The 22,182-nt window shown below is 38.0% G+C and overlaps 1 protein-coding gene across 1 annotated transcript in view; it reads right to left on the reverse strand.

Annotated features, from left to right (window-relative positions):
• PRKCE (protein kinase C epsilon) overlaps window positions 1–22,182 on the reverse strand; it is a 289,055-nt gene that overhangs the window by 41,268 nt on the left and 225,605 nt on the right. Inside the window, exon 11 of the mRNA XM_058835446.1 lies at window positions 16,608–16,762. Coding sequence (XP_058691429.1) covers window positions 16,608–16,762 — 155 coding nt within the window. The remainder of the gene's footprint in view (window positions 1–16,607; window positions 16,763–22,182) is intronic.

Genomic DNA, 22,182 nt, shown 5'->3' on the forward strand with positions numbered 1-22,182 from the left:
GTGGGTAATAAGCCAGGCCAACCACAGCAAGGGCAAACATTCCTTAGCTGCCTTCCAAGATGAGAAACAAAAGACCAACCAACCATCTCAAGTGTATGTATACCAGTGCATGCAGACTGGGGAACAAACACAAGGAACCGGAGCTCTGTGCCCAGTCAGAAAGTAAGAATAACTGAAACATGGTGGGACAACTCACATGACTAGAGGACCACGGTGGATGGCTACAGGCTGTCACATAAAGACAGGGAAGAAAAGGAGAAGGTGTCATGTCCTGTGTCAAGGAGAAGCTTGAATGTATAAAACTCAGCTGTGGTGATTGTGGAAGCCCTATTGAATTCCTTTGGGTCAAGATCAAAATGGTTGTCTCCAATGGGGATCATAGAGCAGGCTCCTGCTACTGACCTCCCAGTCAAGAAGATAAGGCCCAAAAAGCAATATTTGTGTTATTTAAAGCAAGCTTTAGGTCAGCAGAACCTGACTCTCATGGATCACTTCAACTACCCATACATTTGTTGAACTGAATTTGAAAAACAATTCAGCAGCTCATGTATCATTCATCAAGTTCCTGGAATGCGCAGGGAACTGCTTCCTCATACGAACATTAAGCATGCCAACCAGGAATGAGGCACTGCTGGGCTTGCTACTCACAAAACAAGTAGACCTGCTTTGTAGTATCTTCATCAGTAATAGCCTTGGCTGTGGTCGTCACCTTATTGTTGGACTTTGGTATATGGCTGAGCACATGGAAGCTGAGTACTAAGGGAAAGGTCTTAGATTTTAGAAGAGCAAAATTCAGCTTGCTCAGAGATCAGTTAGGAGGCATTCCATGGAAAGCTTCCATGGATGATAAAGGAAATAAGCTACAGCGTTTCAAGCATGTTCTCCTGGAAATACAAAACCAGTTTATCCCCTTTAAAAATACAGAAAGTTGGCAGAGCAGGAGATTTCCCTTGGCTTAACTGTGAGCTTCTGAGTCTGCTCAGAAACCAAAAGAGAAGCATATCAGAGAAGGAAAAGTGGATTAATATCCATCAAGAAATACAACGGCATTTCCAGGGTGTGCAGAGAGAGAGAGTTTAAGAAGTGAAAACTCACACTGAGCTGAAACTGGACAGAGATGTCAAAAAACAAGAAAGGGTTCTTCAGGTACCTAAACAACAAGCAGAAATAGAAACTAAAAACTGTCCTACTGTTAAACAGAAAAATTAATTAGTCATCAACAACACTGAAAATGTGGCAGTCCCCAAAACTTTCGTCATGTCTGTCTTCACTAGCACTGTTGAGTGCCTGGTCTAGGAAACAAGAATCTACATTTATGAAAACACCCACCCACCATCAGTGCAGGAGGAGTTGATGTAAAAAGTATTACAGGAGCTTGACCCCTACAAATCACTGGGCCCTGACAATACACATCTGAGGGTGTCAAAGAAGCTGGCTGACATCGCTGCAAGGCTGCTCTCCATAATGTTTTGAGGAGTCATGGAGATCCCAGAAGATTCTAAGAAGTCTAATGTCAACTCCATCTACAAGAATGGCTAAAAGAAGGATCCAGAAAATTACAGGCTCATCAATCTTAACTTTCAGAAAGGAAAGTTATGGAACAAATCCTCCTAGAGCTACCACAAGTCAGATGAAGCACATGACTGGGAAAAACTGTAATGGATTAGCCAAAGGCAAATTGTATGTGACAAACCTGTTGGCATTCAATGACAGAGTAATCTGCTCAGTTGAAGTGTGGAAAGTGGTGGACATGGTCAACCTGCATTTCACCAAGGCTTTGAATATGGTTTCCCACAGCTTCCTCCTAGAGAAACTGATGTGCTACAGCCCAGAGTGGTGGTAAATAGTTCGTTTTAGAACTGGCAGCTTATCACAAGTAAGGTCCCCCCAGGATCAGTCCTGGTCTCAAGGCTGTTCAGTATTTTCAAAGATTATCTGCATCAAGTGATGCACATCACTTGATAAAAATCAGGGATGAGGTGTACCCTGACGAAGATTGATGTCAATACCAAACTCAGTGGGGAAGTGGACACACTGGAAAGGGAACCACCCTGCAGGAAGACCTGGATATGCTGGAAGAGTGAGCTAACATTACAAAACTCAACAAAGAAAAATGTAAGGTCTTGCACCGGGGGAAACACAATCCAGGAGTGGAGCATGAACCAGTATCTACCCAGTGAGGGAGCAGCTCTGTGGAAAGAGATCTGGTGGTCCTCGTGGACAACAAGCTTGGTGTGAGTGAACAATGTACTGCTGCAGCAAAGAAAACAAGCAGGAAAAACAAGGACAGTACTAAAAAGATGACCAAAGTACTGAGAATCCTGCCATATGATGAAAAGCTGAGAGAGCTGGGCTGTTCAGACTTCAGAAGAAAAGGCTCAAGGGAGACCATATCACCATGTTCCAGTATTTAAAAGGAACAAATAACTCAGATACTCACTTTTTACAAAAAATCACATAGGAAAATAGGCTGACCTAGAACAGAGGCTAGACAGAATTAAGAATAAAGTAGGTATTTATTAAAAGGCCTTAAAGGATACACTTCGGGCAGAACAAGAGCCTGGCCAGGGCTACACCCAGGATGGACCCACAATGGTCACAAAATGGATGACCAGTCATGAGGTTTCACACTTTTGTAAGTTTTGGCCCATTTGCATATTGGAGTTAATTGTCCAATTACAGCTGTAGCTTATGAAGTCCCATCCTTGTTGTTTGCTCTCTTCAGTTCTCTGTTGTTTATACTTTTTGGGCCTGAAGCTTGTAGTGGTTGTCCTTGGTCTCAGGCTGGAAAAGGATTGTTATGTCTACCTTACCGTGTGAAGAGAACTTGCCAACACTTAATATGAAGCTCAGAGCTATACCCTAAAGCAGCACAGAATCTGGAAATATGAAAGCTAAAACTTAAGACATCAATACATTATTCCTGGAGAGATTCCAATTAGACACATGAGGAAAATTTTTCATAATGGGAAAAATCAGGCTTTGAAATAATCTCCCTGGTGAAGTGCAGGATCCCCCAACTTTGGATACTCTTAAGATACAGCTGGAGAATATGCTGGGCCATCTTGTCTAGACAGCTTTTACCAAGAATGTTTGGATTGGATGAACCCTGGGTCCCCTTCCCACCTGATATGCCATCATTCTATGAATCCCAGCAGCTACGAAGAAAACTTGCGCTTTGGTCCATAACTGAGAAGTCCAGCCTGCCTGAACACTGCCTTATTATTCACCTGCTGAAGACAGATGCAAGCAATAAAGGCTATTCAATGCTAATACAGATTAATTTCTTAATTCTGATAAGGTTGTTTATTAAAAGAAAACTAATGAAAAGAAACCACCCTTTCTCAGGGAAAGAATCAGACTGTCAGCATACTCCAAGATGAGAACATACAGCAAAGACAAAGAGCTTGTAAAATATTACAATCTTCTGGTAAAAGTTAGCACAAATATTTTACATCCTTAATAATTCCAGTTTAGTGCTTCTATCTGGATTAGATAAACCACTATTAGATTTAGGGGAAAGGTGAAAACACAGCAATGTTATAACTTAAATTGGTCTTCTGTTTGTTTCATTCATTTGAATAAACACTATATACACACTGCAAAATTTAAGGAAGATATTAAAAAAAAAAGGAAGAAAATATTTTAGTCTGGCAAGCACAACACAGGACATACAATCAAATGGCTAAACTCAGGTGACTGGGAGCATATCCTGAGGAAGCCCTTGATGCACTTGCATAAGCCAACACTTATATATATTCTATATTAGCCAATGCCCTCTGCATCTTTATCAAGCCCAGAAAGCATAAAGGAGAAGGGTTGCTGAAGGTTTTTACATAAAATGTTTCTTTTTATAAAAGAAACCAATTGATAAGAATCCTCTTCCCTGTGTTCTCAAGGGTGTCCTGAGCAGGGAACAAACACAGCTCCCAGCAGTAAGTAGACTCCTGTTAAGCTCTATATAATGTTTCCATGGAGAAAAAATGCTTTTCTATTCAGAAAAGAAAAACTCTGCAGTGAACTTTCATACAGACACTGATTTTTCCAACCTCACTTTGGTCTTTTTATGGAAAGCATTTCCACAGAGTGGTGCCTGCAATATTACACAGAAAGGATTAAATAAATTATGTAGCATAAATGCTTCCAACAAAATGTTTACTTATATGGAGTCACTAGAAGAAAGATTTTAGCAATTTTTGCTTCTATTCTATTTCAGTAGCATAGTTTACATGCCTAAACATATTTTTAACCTATCACATGGTCTGAACTTGGGAAGGGTATGTAGGCTCTTCATTTAAAACCTTTTCTAACCCTGTTGTATTTTTCAGGGATCAAAACAGCAGCAGTCAACAACAGTTTAACAGGTTTCTGCAGAAATTCTTGTACAAACTGTGAGTTAAATTTATTTTATCCTTTAATTTTCTAAAGCATTCTACTATACAGAGAAATTTATCTGTTACAAAATTCTATAGAGTTAACAATTTTCTATTATGTTTGATGGAAGATCATTGCAGTGGAGGGATTCTGGCAAAATTAAGAATATTATTTATCCATAAAGCATGAAGAAGATGCCTGAAAAAATGGGAGTTGCCTGACCTTATATGTTGATCTATGCATGAAATAAACTCCTAATGCTGCTTCCAGACAGAATCTGATGGTTCAAAATCCAATTCTTGTTTTGATATGTAATTAAAAGGGGCTATGTATGTTAATGCCGAGAAGCATAAAATATACTATTTTAAAATTACAATTGTGTAGCAAAATCAAATTACTTTTGCCCCCAACATCTTCCAGAAAGCTGCACAAACATTTCCAGACAATCTCTTCATGTGCAGGAAGTTTCAGCTCCAGCATTGTTTCCAGTGTAGCTGCTGCAGCCTTCCCGCATCTCCTCCAGAAAACATACTTGGGAAAGTATGGGAAAGCAAAGAATACTTTGGCTATAGTGCCAACTTATAATGTCACCACTTAAAATCTACTTATACAAGGCACCCCATGATTTTTAATTAATATGAATGCAATGGAAAGATGATTCATGGGTTACTCACATTAAATAAAACATGGCATGCCTTAGGAAATTTACAGTGTAAAAATTTACTTTTGCCAACATGAGGGTTAGGAGAGTGCTATTCCAATTTACCTTCTGCTATAAAGATAGAAAAACTACCAAGAGAAGCCAATAATCCAGCCCAAATGCAAGAGAGAGGCACTTCTGAATATACATTCGAGAGGCTAAAAAATTATTTAAATCTTTAACATTTGGTACTTACTGGGTAATCACTGCATATAAATACTAACTTCAGTAGGATTATATTAACTATAGGTCAGTATGGGCTGTTCTTGAATAATTTTGTGAACATGAAAAAAATTATTTTGGGCCTGAGGATTTATCTTTGTAACTTCTGCATGCCCAGCCTCTTCTGAGATCTGCTAACCAGACTCTATGTTCTGACAAGATGAGAAATTATTCCATAGAAATTCCAGATAGTTATGTGGGCAAAGCAAGGAAATTAATTACACAGCTTATACATAAAGTTTAATTAAATTATAATGCACAATAACGTCTCTTTGCATCCTTCTGACAGCCTTAAACTGAACACACTGAGTACAATCTAATTCCATTGTAAAGTAGATTTTTTCTTCTGGTAACAGAAAGAGGTTTTACTGTAAATAAGTGATTTCTTAAGAAACAGTCACTTATATACTAGGTGGTGGCTTCTCTACACCCATGTCGTGTCATAGTCACATTTACAACATACTTTTATTATGTATTATCACATTTTGAATTCCAACTAAAAATGCACAAACAAATGAATTTCTGAGAAAGATTATCAAAATGCCTTTCAAACAGAAGGGAAGAGAAGTTGCAGAAGCTGTACTATATCTCTAAGACATATATATGATTTATTAAACTCACCATTGCTCAACTGAAAAAAATAAGGGTATTAGTTTGTAGTCTCTGTAGCAAATTTATAGTATTAAGACATGATAGTGTAGCAAAAAAACATATTAAGGGGCACAGTGATTCTCAACTGAGACTCAATAAATGATGACACAAAAAACTCCATTAGCAATGATACTGTTCCACCCTTTCATCCTTTACTGCCCACTCAGCCCCAGACATCAATCCTTCCACTGTCTTCCTGCCCCCATAATTCTGTTACTGTAATTAGGCAAACATAACTATGTTTGACTGCTTCATAAATGGATTCTATTACATAAGGTGTGTAAAAGATAAACCCTATTATTATATGGGTTATTGGCACAATTTTTTGATTTTAGTATAATCTCTCTTGGATTTGGTTTATACAGACAATTGTTTTGCCCTAACTAAAAGCACACATATCTGACCCAGGGGAGAAAAGTCTGTAGTGAAATGATTTATATCAGATTTGTCATAGAATTGTCTCTGGCTTTATAAGCTATAGCTCACTAATACCAGTTAATGTTTTGTTGTTATTACTACACAGAGAATTTCCAGGATGCTGTTTCAAAATTTCTTCAAAACCTCTTGCTCATGGACAAAGCAACTACTCAATCTGCAGATGTTTTAGAAATTATGGTGAAATCCTCTTCCCCTTAGGACATCATCCACAGAAACCCCAAACTTTCATCCTACTTGGTGTGCAAGCACGCCACTAGCTCTGATCTGGAGCTGACAAAATATTCCCTTCTTTTTCTCTTGTGAATTTTCAAAAGGTGAAAAGAGAATCTGCCTAAAAACCGGGACTGTCCAAAGGATTTATTTCCCATCTGCTTGGAGCTTTTCTCACTCAGTGAAAAATAATAATAAGTGGAAATTAGCTTACAGGGTTTTAGCAGAGGCAGCTTCAACCAGCTTGCAGCAGATAGCCTTTAGCCTTGTGCAAGGCATATGCTGCTGAGCTGCTGTCTACCTTCTTTACACACAATCTGAGGATCCTTTCATGCTAGCAGATATTTAAAAACTTTTATATAAATGAGAATCAGAGCCTCTTGATAATAGTTATGGTCTCTCTGGACCCATTACAGATTAACAGCCAATGAACTGGCAGGCATTTGGTATGCCTTTTATATCCTCAGTGCACAATACCATAAACACTTGCTGTCCTCTCACTGGTAGTTAAGTTTACGCAGATACTTATTTACTCAGGCAGTTTCTTAAGTGCCAATTATTTTTGTTCTTCAAGTACTCTATTAGAGCTCCTTCAGATTTATTGATGTTTGAAAGCTTTTAAATATCCATTACCCACTTAACTGACCATAGCAATTCCATCTGACTCATTATTTGTGTTAGAATGTATTTAGGTATGTTTCAAAATGGGTCTTATTAGACCACAGGATCTCCCTTGGAGACCCTATAATAAATCAAGTAAATACTGGTAAAGTGCTATAATGTTTATTTGTGACCATTTAATTTTATACTTTATATTCCATGTTTTGAACACATCAAGTTCCTCTGTTCAGGTTACTAGTGACCAAGCTTTCTTCAGTCAATTATTTTGGGTAATGCTTCTGTATTACTCAGTTTTTACCAAAGTGCACCCAGAGTTCTATACAGGCAATCTACTGTTTCCATCCCATCATCCCCTTCCCTTGAAGGGGCAATCACATACTCTAATACTGGAATACCTTGTGAAGAATACTTTTATGACTGCCACTGTCAAATATACATGAAAAAAAACAAACCCAAAACACACAACCACATGTACTGTTTGCATTTGACAGAGTGACATTTTCTGCATCTTTCATACATCAGAAGGAAATTGAAGCCTGGAGGAAAAAAGCATACATGTGCCAATACCACCATTATTTCTGGCCTGTCACATTTATTTTTTATTTATTATTTCATATTGCTCTCTCTCTCTGCTGTTTTGTAAGACTGACTACTGGAAACAAATTCTTGAAGCAGGAAGCAAGAAGTGAAGACCCATGGGGTATGTACCTTGTGAGAAGTGCTGCTTGGACTTCTCATAAGTCTCTCTTCTCAAAAGCTGGATGTTACTGTAAAAAATATTTTAAAATCTAAAATATTATACCCCCATCATAAGTGGTCTTGTGGGATCAAAATTCAGCTTGCTGGTGGGAGTAAATTGTCGCTGGAGCCATCCATTGCTGGGTGTATAACAGTGCTGAAACCACACAATCTCCAATCTTGGTAAAAGCTGACCTTGGCATCACTGCTACTCCTGCTCCACATCTGCCTCCTCCACATGTACTCAATGCTGCTGAGATGATGAAGACTCCTACTTGTGATTATTTCTCCTCCTCTCTGCTGCTCTGGGGAGCTGCTTATTCAGGCTCTGTGACACAGTAGGAGCCAAGGAGAGGGGCACACATTACTGCTGGCACAAGAAGGGATTTATTATCACTCTGGCCTTGTTATCCCTTTCTGCTCATTTTCAGCACTGTCAGGGCCACCAGAGCCATTTTGTTCCACTTTCTGATTCCCTTGGTTAGCCTGCACCTTGTCTGTCCAAGGTCTTTCTGATGTAATTCTACCACTATTTTTTCTGGCAGCAGTAGAGACTTTGGTGTACACCCCAAAATGCTGGGGTTCTTACTGGCTACATTTTCTCTGTTTTAGTTTTTTAGGCCTATTTAGTTAACCTCCCAGTGAACAATATTATTTCTGTTTTCTACCATTTGAGTACAGGCTTTCAGCTAAACAGAAATTTTTAATATTTTCAATGGATTCCATGATAACTTAGTTATGTCAGCTTTTGGACTGGCTAAATTTTCATTTTCCACTGCCTTTTGCAGTTATGCAAAAGAACATATGTTTTTTAATAACGGTGTTATTCTGTTCTTCTCAAACATGATAATTTGCTCTTTTAAAATAAACATATTTTTCTATTTTAGAAGCCAAATCAAGGCCCCAAATAATTCAGGAAGCTGCACATACCATGCATATGAGCAGTCTCACAATCAAAATCAGCCTTGGAGTAGTGATCTGCATGCAGGAATGTTTGCTCGAGCTGCATCTAAGTGATAAGCTCATATAAGCTTATATAATAAGGAGGTGGATAAGAGAGGGGGTGGGAAGATGGGCAAAGAGAATAAATGTAAACCTTGAGCCAAAAGTAGCAAGGTTCTGGCCAAAAAATAGAAGTTGTATGCAAATGTCTTTACTGAAGGGCATAACTCAAATTTTCTTTTAAGGTTGTTCATAATTTTTGTCATTAGTATTTAAAAAAACCCAAAGAAACAGAGCTCCTTACTTGTTTTTTCCAACATTTTGCATTACTTCCCAACTTCACAGCCCAGAAAGAGGACTGTATCCTGGTCTGCACCCAAAGCACTGTGGGCAGCAGGATAAGGGAGGGGATTTTGTCCCTTTACTCCCCTCTGGTGAGAGCCCACCTGCAGTGCTGCATCCAGCTCTTGGGTCCCCAGCACAAAGGAGGACATTGACCTGTTGGAGAGAGCCCACAGGAGGGCCACCAAGATGGTTAGAGGCATGGACCATATCCCCTGTGTGGAAAGGCTGAGAGAACTGGGATTGTGCAACCTGGAAAAGAGAAGGCTTCAGAATGACATGAGTGTGAGTTTCCAGTACCTGAAGGTAGCCAACAAGAAAGATGAAGGGAGAAAATTTACAAGGGCATGTAGTGACAGGACAAGGGGAATGGCTTTAAACTGCCAATATTTTTAGATATTAGGAAGAAATTCTTTACCATGAAGGCAGTGAGTCAGTGGAATGGGTTTCTCACTGAAGCTGTGGATGCCTCATCCCTGGAAGTGTTTAAGGCCAAGTTGGATGGGACTCTGAGCAACCTGGTCTTGTGGGAGATGTCCCTGCCTATGGAAAGGGTTTGAAACTAGATGATCTTTAAGCTCCTTTCCAATCCAAATGATTCTATGGTTCTATTATTCGGTGATTCTTTGTTGAGTGAAGCATCTCAAGAGCACAACAAAATCTTTGTTAAAAGCCTGTCATCTGAGAATCACGTTTGCTGTGCACTTCTCTGCATTATAATGAAACCAGTAGATGCATTCATGCAAATAGCATGCAAAAAGACAAAGTTTCACCCTTAATGTGACACAGTTTCAACACCACTAAAACTGGGTTATAGAAATATTTTTCATTATTTGAAGACAAACATGACTGAAGGGCACAGTAAAATTCAATCCCAAGTTTTGTCTGTTAGCAGCAGAATTATATGTAGGAAGTACCTTTAGATTTTTAATGCATTGTGAAACAGAAAGCATTCTCTTTCTTCTGTTAGAAAGTTGTTTGCAGAGTATGATTTTGTTTGGAGCTAGTGTACATGAAACATGTACATGGAGCTAGTCTACAGAAACAGCTCCTTTGTCTAAGCAGTTTAGGAAAACAAATGGGTTTGTTATATATCAGTACAGTTCAGTTTCACATGTGCTGCAGCTTTACTGTATTTTAATTTTGTGTATGTTTCACTGAGTTAAAATCTTCTTATCAAATGCTGAGAGATAACACACATTTCTTCCTGTTATAAAATAAAGACACAAACATCAATCATCTAAAATCAGTGACATTCACCCAGTAATAAATACAAATATGTTCTGTGTTTCACTGCTATTATCTGTTGAGAGGCACTGTTGTCCTTTCTATTGAGGGTACCGGAACATGGCTGCCCTCAGAGGAATGTAAACTTGGCATTAACCCTGGCAAATTCCCACTCCTTGCTCACTCTCATTTAACATTAACTCACTCCTATATTGTTATCAGAAGGTAAAGGTCATAGCTTTATTTACACAATACAGCACTATACAACCAGTCATTAAACAAGAAAATCTTGCACCAAATAAACATGAAGCAAAAAACCAATGCTGACCTCTCTACCAAGAACTCCCCCTGGAAGTACCTTGTCATTCCCCAAATAAGGTCGATGGTGCTGGTCTATCCTTCTAAATATTAACTGCCCAGCACTGCCTGCCCTCCCCCCCGCTCCCCCCCCCCCCCCCCCAACTCCCACGCAACAGCCAACTAAGGACTTTTTATGTTCCAAACCCAGGAGAAATTTAGAAAGCATTCTACTGTTGGCAAGACCATGTGGCTCATATCCTATTCCCACAGCCTTTACTCATCCTTCCACAGCTGGAAACCTTGTCAAAGACTCTCCTATACAACAGAGCCTTTAGCACAATACATAAGCTGGGCAGATGGTAGGGTGGACTCCCTCGGTCTGAAAGCCAGAAGCCTGGGAACCAACTCTCCTTCCTGCTTCTCATCTCCTTCAGCTCTGCTCCTCTCCACCCCGGCCCACTGCCTTTTCCTGCGGGGAAGACATCCTGCTTATTTATGCATTTCATGACTGCTGGTCTGCCTAGATCCAGCAAGAAAAAAGTACAAAGGGGGCAGGAGGCCACTGACTAAAATCCCATTGGAACTCATGTTCAGTTTTAGAAACCAGACTAGGCAGAGCAGAGAGAGTGTGGATGTAGTCCAGGGCTCAAACCCTGCCAGGAGCACTGGTCAGGTGGCATGGCTTGGGTGGCAGTGCCTAGAGACACTGGGACTCCAGACACACCTTCACAATTCACTCCTGGCTTCCTATTTCTGCTGAAGGTGATGGAAATAGTTTGTTGCTTACTTGGGCCAGAAGCAAACTGAAACTCCTCTGCAGCAGACCGCTGCAACAGGCAGCTTATGTTGAGAGGGCCTTGTGTTCAGTATATTAGTATGCTTAGATGAGGGTGCAAGGTCTTGCCCTCTTTCTTGGACCACAGCTAAAGAACCAATTTAACATTTAACTATTCAAAGTTGCAATAAGACGATCTTTACATACTTAAATCAAAATGCTCCATGTCTGGTTTTGCCTTAAAAAAAAAAAATAGGGGGAGGGAAATTTTATTTGGCTGCTGCCACTCAGAAATAACACAGTAAGGTAACCTGGAAGAATGATGACTTTTATCATGTTAACCACTGACCATGCAACATTTTCATCAGTGTAAATATAACTCCTCATTACTTTGCCAAGGTTGCAGTGAATCACACAACCACCAATGAAGTCACGGTTTCTAAAAAATATTCTTTACACACTAATGAGAGTGCTTTTAATTTTAGGTAGTTCTTTCTGAAACACTGGTGTGTGCTGTCCTGATAAACAGGAATGCTGGGAAAACTGATCATCCAGGGAAAAATTAATTTAGTGTTCAAACAAGTTCTTAGGGTAGTTGTGTATGGGAAAGGCCCAGAGATACTCAAGGATTGGCATCAGCATATTTACATCCACATTTGCCTCAATTCAGTGTTAATAAATCCTTCATCATGACCAGCACATTAATTACAGAGTGCAGAGAGCCTCAGAAATCTCCAGCAACTTACAGGCTGGGTTATTACTTCATATTGCTGAGAAACATAATAACCCATAGTTATGAATAAGGACTCCATCATGACCAGGTGCTGCATGATTTGAAGGCAACATCTCACAGATCTTGCACTTGAAAGCAAAAAAGTTACTCCTACATTAGTCAACCCAAAGCAGGTGACACTAATTTCCCAGTTAAGATATTTTTCATCCTTTCAGGTGAACTGAAATTGTATACATTTGAGTTTTTTCTTTTGTATTTCAGAGAGAGCACCTGAAAGATTCTGGAGGGTAACAGAGATCAAGTAACATGCAACTGCTGAAACAATGCTTACGTCTCCCATAGTTGTCTCCTAAATCATGTATGAACTGGGGACACCGTCATTTATGTTTGTGAAGTGGTACCGCATTCTAGTGCTGGCCTTCCTGCCTAGGGGAACAACAGTTCTTTGTAGGTATTTCAGACCACAGCAGGTAACTCATGTGACCTCACTTGAACTCCTACACTGAGAGCAGACAGCCACCCAGGTACTCCTGACCTCAGCCCAACAACTCCAAGTGAAACAAGAACATGCCACGTTTACATATATCTGGAGAAAGAGCACAGAAAGGTTGAAATTCGCTACAAGTAGGGAGTACAGAACTGACAGTTACTTAACACACACAGCTCATTGCATTTTCCCTACATGAGAGTATATACTAATATATTTTATACAGACATAATATATTAATATATTATGGTAACTGATTTTATATACACCAGACTCCAGTGGCAGGTGACGCTGAACATAATCCACAACTTTTCATCACCAAGTTCAAACTCCAGTCCAGCTCACAAGAAAAATCAAAATGAGATTCCTAGTCCTTAATTTCTGAAGTTTGGATACATTTTTCAAAGTGGTGCAATTGCAATTGCATAACACAAACAAAGACAAGTGCCAGAAAATGGGATTGAAACTTCTCTAGTGTCTGATTAACTCTACTTGTATTATCAGGCCCCAGCCTGACATGTGCCTGAACAGCTGAATGCCAGATGAGAGGGAAGGTGGCAGGGATAATGTAAATATTTTTTTATTAAGCTGTTGAAGTATTTTTGACGCAACAGTAACATCACACCTTTAAAAATACCACACTAAAAATATTCCTAAAGTTTATCTATCATACAAGATACATTCAGTAATGGGAATATCTTTATATAAAAAGTTGTGAGGTTCATCTTTATTTCCAACTTAATAAACAAAAGGAGGATAAACATAAGGAAGATACATGTAATTCTAGTGAGCCCACTGGTAATTGGACAAGTCTGGGAACAACTGTTGGGCTAGCTGCAAAGATGTGAACTCAGAAAATAATTTCTATTGCCAAACAAGGAACTCGCTTTCTCTTTGAATTTCAGGGGAAATGAGGATAAACCGGTTATTATAAAATATGATCATTTAGTATCATCATAGCACTTTCTAAAAACCCAACCAACAAGCCAAGCATGAGCTAAAGCTAGTTATTTACTTCCAAAAATATAACTTTGTTTAGCTCCAAACAAATACTTCCACATACAAGACTGAAAAAAGATCAGAAGGTATAGCAGCTATTTTGAAACCTACATTTCCATCAAACATCTTAGTTTATTTATATATTCCTCACTTTCCTTGAAGTAGTGCCCACACAAGCAGCATTTCCCACTTTGGAGAATAACCATTAATTTCACACCACAATGTTTTTTCTAGAAATATAATTACACAGAAGACAAGTATTCTTTATTAAAATATCTGAAGGCATGTTAGGTAGTTATGACTCATAGTTATTCAGGAGCAAAGGCTGTTCTATTTTCTTTTTTTTTCTTTCCCTTTTCTTTCCTTGTTTGCCAGCTAATAAGAACTTTGGAGATGTAAAGGAGTGACTTGATACCAATGCATTTTTAACATTGTAGTAAATAATGCAGTGAAGTATGGAATAATCAGGCTGAAACTGTTCTGTGCAAGACAAACATTCTTATGCATGCTTGACATCAACAAATGCATTCTCCCAAGGCCTGGCAAATTGTGAATGAATTGTGGCATTTTCTCATGATTAATTATTTTAAAATAATTTCTAATTTCTTTCTTCTACTTGTATTTTACAGTGTAACTGGGATGTACATTTTACAAATATTTTAATTCCTAGTATCTCACAGCTTGAAAAATTAATTATTCTTACAGCCATACCTATGTCAAGATCCAGAAGCCTATGTCAAAACAGAATACAACTTCATCTGTTCCTGCTTTCTTCCTGTTGCTTTCAACAGTTTATGCTTTCATCCTACAATTCATGTTGTCTTGTGTCTTCTGATCATACACACTCAGCATAACATGACATTTATAAGTTCAGTGTCATATTCTAGCATGCGTGTCAGACATGTCAGCATAGTGTCTGAATAAGAAGTTGTGAGTACACTGTGAAGTTTAAATTATGAAACATTGTCTCAGAATGATATTTCTCCTGTGATGGAAGGGTTCTGCTAATGTAGTCATAGAAAGGACACAGGCACATGAAGTGATTCAATGCATCCAGCTAGGAGCCAACAGCAGCAGAAATTACATATACGAAAAGGAAAAGAGGTAGGAAAGAAAGAGTAGGGAGAGATGTGTGTTAAGGGATGGGAGCAGTGAAAGATGGGAGGTGAATGAATGCACATTCATATAAAGCAGGGAGATATAATTTTATATCAAATCTTTCTTGCTGGTTCACAGAAATCATTAAAATGACTGCTAATTACAACGTGTGTACCTCCAGTTTCCAAGAGGAGCAAATTAGCTCAAGTATTTTAATGAAACAAATCCTCAAAATCCTTCACTTTTCAAAGTGCCAAGCTTGGCTGTCTCCCTTATGACAGATACTTACAAATTCTGAAGTTGCCGCATTCTATTATGTGAATATACAAATACCTAGCTTTGGTAATAAATGCGGACAATGAATAGGAAATATGATATGGGCAGGAAAGGTAAGAAATGTGTTGGATCTTTGGCACTTAAACCCATGTGAAGTGTCAGGGCCAAAAGCACAACCCAGTATGCAAACATCATACCAGCATTAATAAAAGATGGAGATTAAGAGCTCCAGCTAGCAAAGAGTTTTATAAAGAAAACTAGATTTTTGATGAAAAGACCAATTTCAAAGAGATTTACTTTCCTCAGAAGCTGTGATGTTCTGCTGATTTCTGTGTCTCTGGAAAGGTCTTTGAGAAATTTGCCTTTGAATCCCTTTGCATGTGGGAAAGCCAATTGCTTCTAATAGAACGTACTGCTCAGTCCTGGTTACTAAACCAGGTATTTCCTTCTCAATTTCTAGTACTCTCAAGACCTGCCTTTATATAAATCTAGGTATATGACAAACTCCATATCCTTATCTTGATGTTTCTGCTCACAACATCTGAAGCTAGCTGTCCCTGAGATGACTACCTCAAATCAGACCTGATAACCTGAAAGAGGGTAGGAATATCATGGGAAAAAACAGAAGTCAGATCAGAAGAACTCAGAGTTTTTACTGGACAGGACAGATTATATTACAAAACCTGTTAAGCATCTTGCTTGTGGAAGCCTGAATTTATGTCAAGTAATAACAGGCTGCTAAAAACAAATAAAAACAGAGAGGAAGTGTGAAATGACAAGATAAAGGATTTAATAAACACATTAACATCAGGGTGAAATTTTTCAAAGCGAATCCTTACTTTTAATAATAAAGACTATCCCTAAATGCATTCTTCATCCCAGCACAACAATATGCACTTTTTGTGTGTGTGTGTGTGCATGGGTATTGAAGATTAGAGACTGGGGCCAGTGGGGGTGGTTCAAATAGATGCAGGGCACTTGAAAGCAAATCAGAGTTGTCTCCAAAGAGCCACTTCCCGCTGATGACTAAGCCTTCACCCAAACAGTCAAGAGGAAAGGGCATAAGCAAAGCACTGCAAACGACCATCCTGATTGTATCAGAGTGGAGACAACTAAGACAAACAAACTCAGGAAGTGGCAGAGGGTTAGAAACCAAGAGGAAATCTATGGCATAGAGAGGAAAGTTAAGAGATTGCGCCGATCTGCAGAAAGGTCACCTCTGGGTCGCACTGTGCCAAGCTTGTTCAAACCCACTTTATTTGGACTAGAACACAAAACTGGCACACACAGCTGGCAACTGCTGCAGAGGCTATTCAAATGTTAACATTCTCAATGATAAACAGCCAAAAAAAAGTTCTGTGTAAGCAAATTGGAACAAACAGCTAATCTAAAACTGGTTGCTAAGAGATGGAGGATTTCAGCCAAAACCATCCCGAAGCCCCAAGAATACTTTATTTTTATTCAAAAAAAGTACCTGTAGATGACGCCATGTTGGTGAAGAAACATGAGTGCTGATGTGACCTCTGCAGCATAGAAGCGGGATCGAGGTTCGTCAAATTTGCGTGAGCGTTGGATTTGAAACATTAGGTCTCCTCCATTTACATATTCCATGACGAAAAAGAGGCGGTCCTGAAATTAATTAAACAGCGCTATTTAGCTAATTTCTTTTTGTGACATAAAGGACTGCTTGAAGCTGCACTTTAAATGACTGGAGCATTTACATCAAGAAATGAAAGAAACTATTGCTACTGATTCTGAAAAAAGAGAAAGCTGACAACCAAAACCCACCAAACTTAAAGAAAATGAGATGAGTCTCAAAATGAGAAATGAGAAAAAGGCAATCAAAATACTGTATTAAACAACACACACACATAAACCTTCACACATCAACAAATACATATGGAATAATAATCAATTTCATATAATAACAGAGATGTTATTTCTTAAGTGAGGTTATTTCTTTTATAATTTAGCCATGAAAACCATAGTTTTAGAAAATTTAGTCATAATAACCCATGAAAAGATGAGTCAATTTTGTCAACTACTGACAGACTGCTCGGCAAATTTCAGTCTTCTTTCTTCACTTCTCTCTTACCCTCACTTCGTCTGCAAAGCATCTTCCCCCAAACAATGTAAAAATTATTTAGAATTGTTAAGCTATAGAAACCAGTGCTGCCAATCGCAAACACTCACATAAGGATTTTTTTAATTGCCTCAAAACCTCATAATGAAATAGGATTGCATTATTAAAATATGTATCAGGTTCTTTTTATTTTCTTCTAATGCTTACCACTTCCCTGTTCAAGCTTTCAAACCTATTTCCATGGTTTGAATGGAGGATGGAGGACTAGAAATGAATGTTCCTTGAGAATAGCAACTGAGATTCTCAGGCAGTCACACCATTAAGCCAAAAGTTAAACATGTGTTGAAATAGTCAGAACTGAAAATATCAGTAAATTAGACATGTGCTTGGCATCTTGAACTATTTATTATCTAAACTGGCAATACAGGTGAAGGCATAAGGAAAGAAATGACACATGTCTACTTGATATAATTTAGATCAATTTTTAAAATTGTTTCTTACAAAATTTCATATTTTTTCTCAGTCTGTACTAATACCCCTAAATCTTTAACTTCTTGCCTGTTCACCCTTGGTGAATGCCTCCTCCACATTCTTTATTTCCTTACTTTACTTTCCTTAGTTATCTACAGCTATATTCACATGAGTTTAGCTACAGGTTGAGGTAATCCTGATGTGATGTGACAGACATTTCTTTCCATGGTCACAGGATTCACAGGTGTGTGAGCATGGGACTTCACCCCTCCACAGCTCTGATATCACAGTGCAGTTTGGCTCTAGTTCCTTGTGTCTGGTGTGCTAGGTTGAAGAAATGGAGACAAGATTTGACATTGCTTTGGACAAGGAAAAACAACAGAACATCAAAGTTAATTAACCTCCTCCAAGTGAATCCAAGCCTGCAGATTACATAGTTTATATATATGAATCCAGAAATCCATAAATGTTTTTCATTTGTCTTTAATCATCTACCCTACAACTCAGAGCACAGCACTTAAAAATAACCCTTAAACTTAAGTGTGTACACTACTGCTGCTCATTAAGTGCCTAAATGTTATACTTATCAGGGATGCTTCCTGGAAGAGGCTAGAAATGTTTATCTGACTTTTTGCTGATTACAGAAAGAGGATGCAGAAAAAAACTTTGTGCCTTTCCTCCTGTATCTTGGGAACACAGAAACTGCTGCACTTGATGAAATTTGGAAAGCCAGGTGAACTGGCATTCTTGTTAAAACATTGTTAATGACTTTGGTACATTTTCCAACATTTTTTCTACCATTCTCTAGGAAGGAAGACCTCCTGAAGAATAGCATTAAAGCTCCTGGCTGCATCATACACTCAAAAGAGCATGGATTCAGAGCATGCCTTTGCTCTTTTTGTAATACTCAGTACTGCTGATATGAAATGTTCAAAGTCATAGTGCAGACCTTTTGATATTAGTGTAGGGTTTCTTTAAGCAAAAATACGGGTCTTTGTGCTGTCTGTCTGATTTGTCTTTGGAACCAGTAAGAATTATAGCCATGCTTATAAAAGAAAATCCATTAGTTCTCAGATAGTCTTGGGATTTCAGAAGATAGAGCTTAAGGATAACACTAATACAGTCAGGTTTGTGATGAAGTCAGTCAAAAGCATAGCTGTACTGTTACTGGAACATAAGGTAAGAGGATACAACATCCCTACAAAGATGTGGGCATTGTCCTTGGTTAGGCTTCCCACTGCTGCATCACAGACTGAGTATCTCTGAAGAGCACTTTGAAGTGTCCCTTTGCAGGTCTTTCCCTAAGATTATCTCACATGGATACAGTTCGGTGTTTCAAGCACAAACCATTGGACTGCAGGCTGAGGAGAGCACAACACTTGGCTAAAGTAACTTCTCCTAACACTTGTTGAAATTGAACTTCCTTACATTGCTATTTTAACCTTTCTAAACTTGAGTGGGATCAACAAGGAAAACAAAGCTGCAATTCCCATTCTCCTGAGCAGCCATACTCATTCCCAATGCTGCTATCATTTTGCTGCACCTACGACAAGTATAAAACTTGTATAAAAAGTTATAAAAGTATAAAACTTGTATAAAAAGTATAAAAGTATAAAAACAATGCTGATGTGAAGGGATGGTGCTGTGCCTTACAGCTGTGGCTCCCAAATGGTGACCCTCAACTTGTCATTGAGCTGAGAGCTGCTGCTCCCAACAGTGATAACACCAGAAAAAGACTGATTTACACAATTGTACAGATGAGGGCCATTCCTAACATGTCAGGATAGACAGCTTTTTTCCCATATTAAATACTCTGTGCTTGATCCAAATACTTTTTGTGACATTCACTAAATGCCTAATTGCTGATTATTAATGTCAGAAGTTGTGTTTAGTTAAAGCTTCAAGTTCTTTTATTGTAGTCCAGTCTTTTTTAGGTCACTAACAATTCAGCTAACTGAAAATTTAACCTGGACTCTTTAGCAGAGTATTTTGTCACCAGACAGTCTGAACAAAAGGTTTAGCAGTATTCTCTGAGCTGGACACTGATACCTATCAATCATATCTCTCTCTCTCTCTCTCTCTCTCTCTCTCTCTTTTATATCTTCCTTTTTGTGCACATCCCATTCTTAATTTGAAAGGGTATTTCTGACAGATTATGCAGCATACTTGACAATTTCATCAGAAGTATACCTACTAAAAGCGGAATTAACAGCTCAGAAATTGAATTTGTTCTGCTACTGAATTTTTCTGCTACATATCTATATTTCAAGTCACTTTTCCATCTTTCCTTAGTAAACATTTCAGTTTTCGACTGAGAATTCACAGAAAAAAAAAATAGTTTGAAATTTGTGTTCGCTGTTTACATTGAGTCTGGGGAAGCCCACTAGCATGGAGTAAACAGTAAGATGCACAACATGCACAAGCCCAGCACACCAGAATTTCAACATTAGAAGGTATCATCTTTTTTTTGATTAAATATATTTAGTCCCTATGGAAATTACTTTCTTAAAAGCACTCTCTGGTCTTTCTTCTTGGTCAGGACAATGATGTGATCAGCTGAGACTCACATTTACTTGAAAAGAAGATGCAAGGGAAGAGAGAATATTTTATGAATAGGAGTCAATTTTTTTTTTCCATAACCTCAACAAAAAGAGACACACCATTTTGATTTTTACACTCAATTTTTCCATATCTTTCATCAAAGGTTAATGTTCAAAATACAGGTTCCCAACCCTCTGACTCCTTGCTTTCTGTCATAAAGTAAGCACACACACACAGTGACCCAATGAGACCTCTGAGTTCAATGCAGAGGATGAAAACCTCCCAGTAGCAGTGAAACAACTGTATTATTCCTGATTATAGGTATCTTGTTACATGTACCACCAGGAGTTATTCAAACATTAAAGTATGAGAATATAAAGTGAATACCCTAAAGAATTATATATTAAGGGACAATGCAGTGCTTACTCACTTAAAACAAGATACAAGGTATGACTTCATTATCAGTTGTGCTCCAAGAGAAAAATGAAAGGGTTTGGTTTGGACTGCATTATTTTTGAACTTTGTTTTCATAACATTTGGGAAGTATGTTTTGATGAATAAAATAAATGAAAAGCAGTCCTGGGAACTCTTTAATTATATAAACTAAAATAAAAGGCAAAATCACAAAGACATTACAGATTAATCCTCTCCTGGCACCTATAAAGCAAAAGAAGTACTGCAAAGTAAGCTAATATGTTTTCTGAAGTAAAGTAAATGAATATGTTTTCTGAAGTAATTTGATTCTTTTTCAGGATTTATTTTAGCCCTTAATCATACTGCTTTTCCTTGAATTTCTCAAAAGAGATGGTTGAATGAGAATACTTAACAAATGGAAATAAAAGCATAGCACAGTAGATGAATAAGAGATTAAAAAAAAAGCGGGGGGGTATGAAATAAACAGGCTAGAAGTAAAAAAAAAAAAAAAAAAAAAAAAAAAAGATGCTCAATTCTGTATTTCTGCAGTATTTTCTGACCTTAAATGTAATTCTTATACTGGAATACATAACAGCTGTCTCAATGTCTCTGAGATTCGAGTCTCACCTCTCAACTTACTTGGGAGTCTCCTACATGCTTTCTGTCATCAAAAAAGGACAACCTTTTTTCTAGTCTTTGTCTTTATCACTAAATGGAGGAATATGCTTACTAGTTAAACTAGAAAGCTTGTTTCATCCCTCTCATTCCACTCCTTTAATTTTGTCCCAATTTAATTTCTCATCTTCTTGCCATTTGAAATAGTCACCTCCTGCTCTACAGTAAATCCTTATAATTCTTCACAATTTATTGTGATTATTGCTATTCTCTGATTTTTAGTTTTATTCATAAATTTTTTGTTTATATCTGATTATGTATTATGTGCAATCCCTGCCACTTTATATTTGCTTGGGTTTAGATGTTACAAGTTTCACTGGATAGAGGTTCTACCTTTTTTCTTTTGGAATATTGTACATGTTTTTAATTGGGAAAAGGAGGGGAGATTTCTAGAAACATCAACAGAAATAAAATCTAAGAACATAATAGATTCAATCCAGCTCCTCTTTGTGGAGGTGTGATTAATGACCAAGACCTTCCTACTAGTAAGACTAGATAATCTTGCCAATCAGTTCTGATTTAACAGATGACACTATACAGTCAATTAGTTGTTTAGATGTGGAATAATACCATTGTTAAGGAACAAGCTTCTACGTAAACCCTGTATGAAAGGTTAGACATGGAAAGACTTTGATGTATTGTTTACATACATTATCGTGCAGATCTTAAAAGACTTTTAAAAAATTGCTATCAGTCATTAACCCGTCCGCCCTTTGTTTGTTTTCCAATTAAAATCTCATTAACATTAAATTGCAGTCTAAAGACAATCCATTAATAGACATAAAACCATGTACAATTATCACTTCAATCTGAAGAATACAAACTGTTTTTTTGTCTTTCAAACAAGTCCTAATAGCTGGGGGAC

Source organism: Poecile atricapillus, chromosome 3 (assembly GCF_030490865.1).
Source record: "Poecile atricapillus isolate bPoeAtr1 chromosome 3, bPoeAtr1.hap1, whole genome shotgun sequence".
In the NCBI taxonomy this organism is placed as follows: Eukaryota; Metazoa; Chordata; class Aves; order Passeriformes; family Paridae; genus Poecile; species Poecile atricapillus.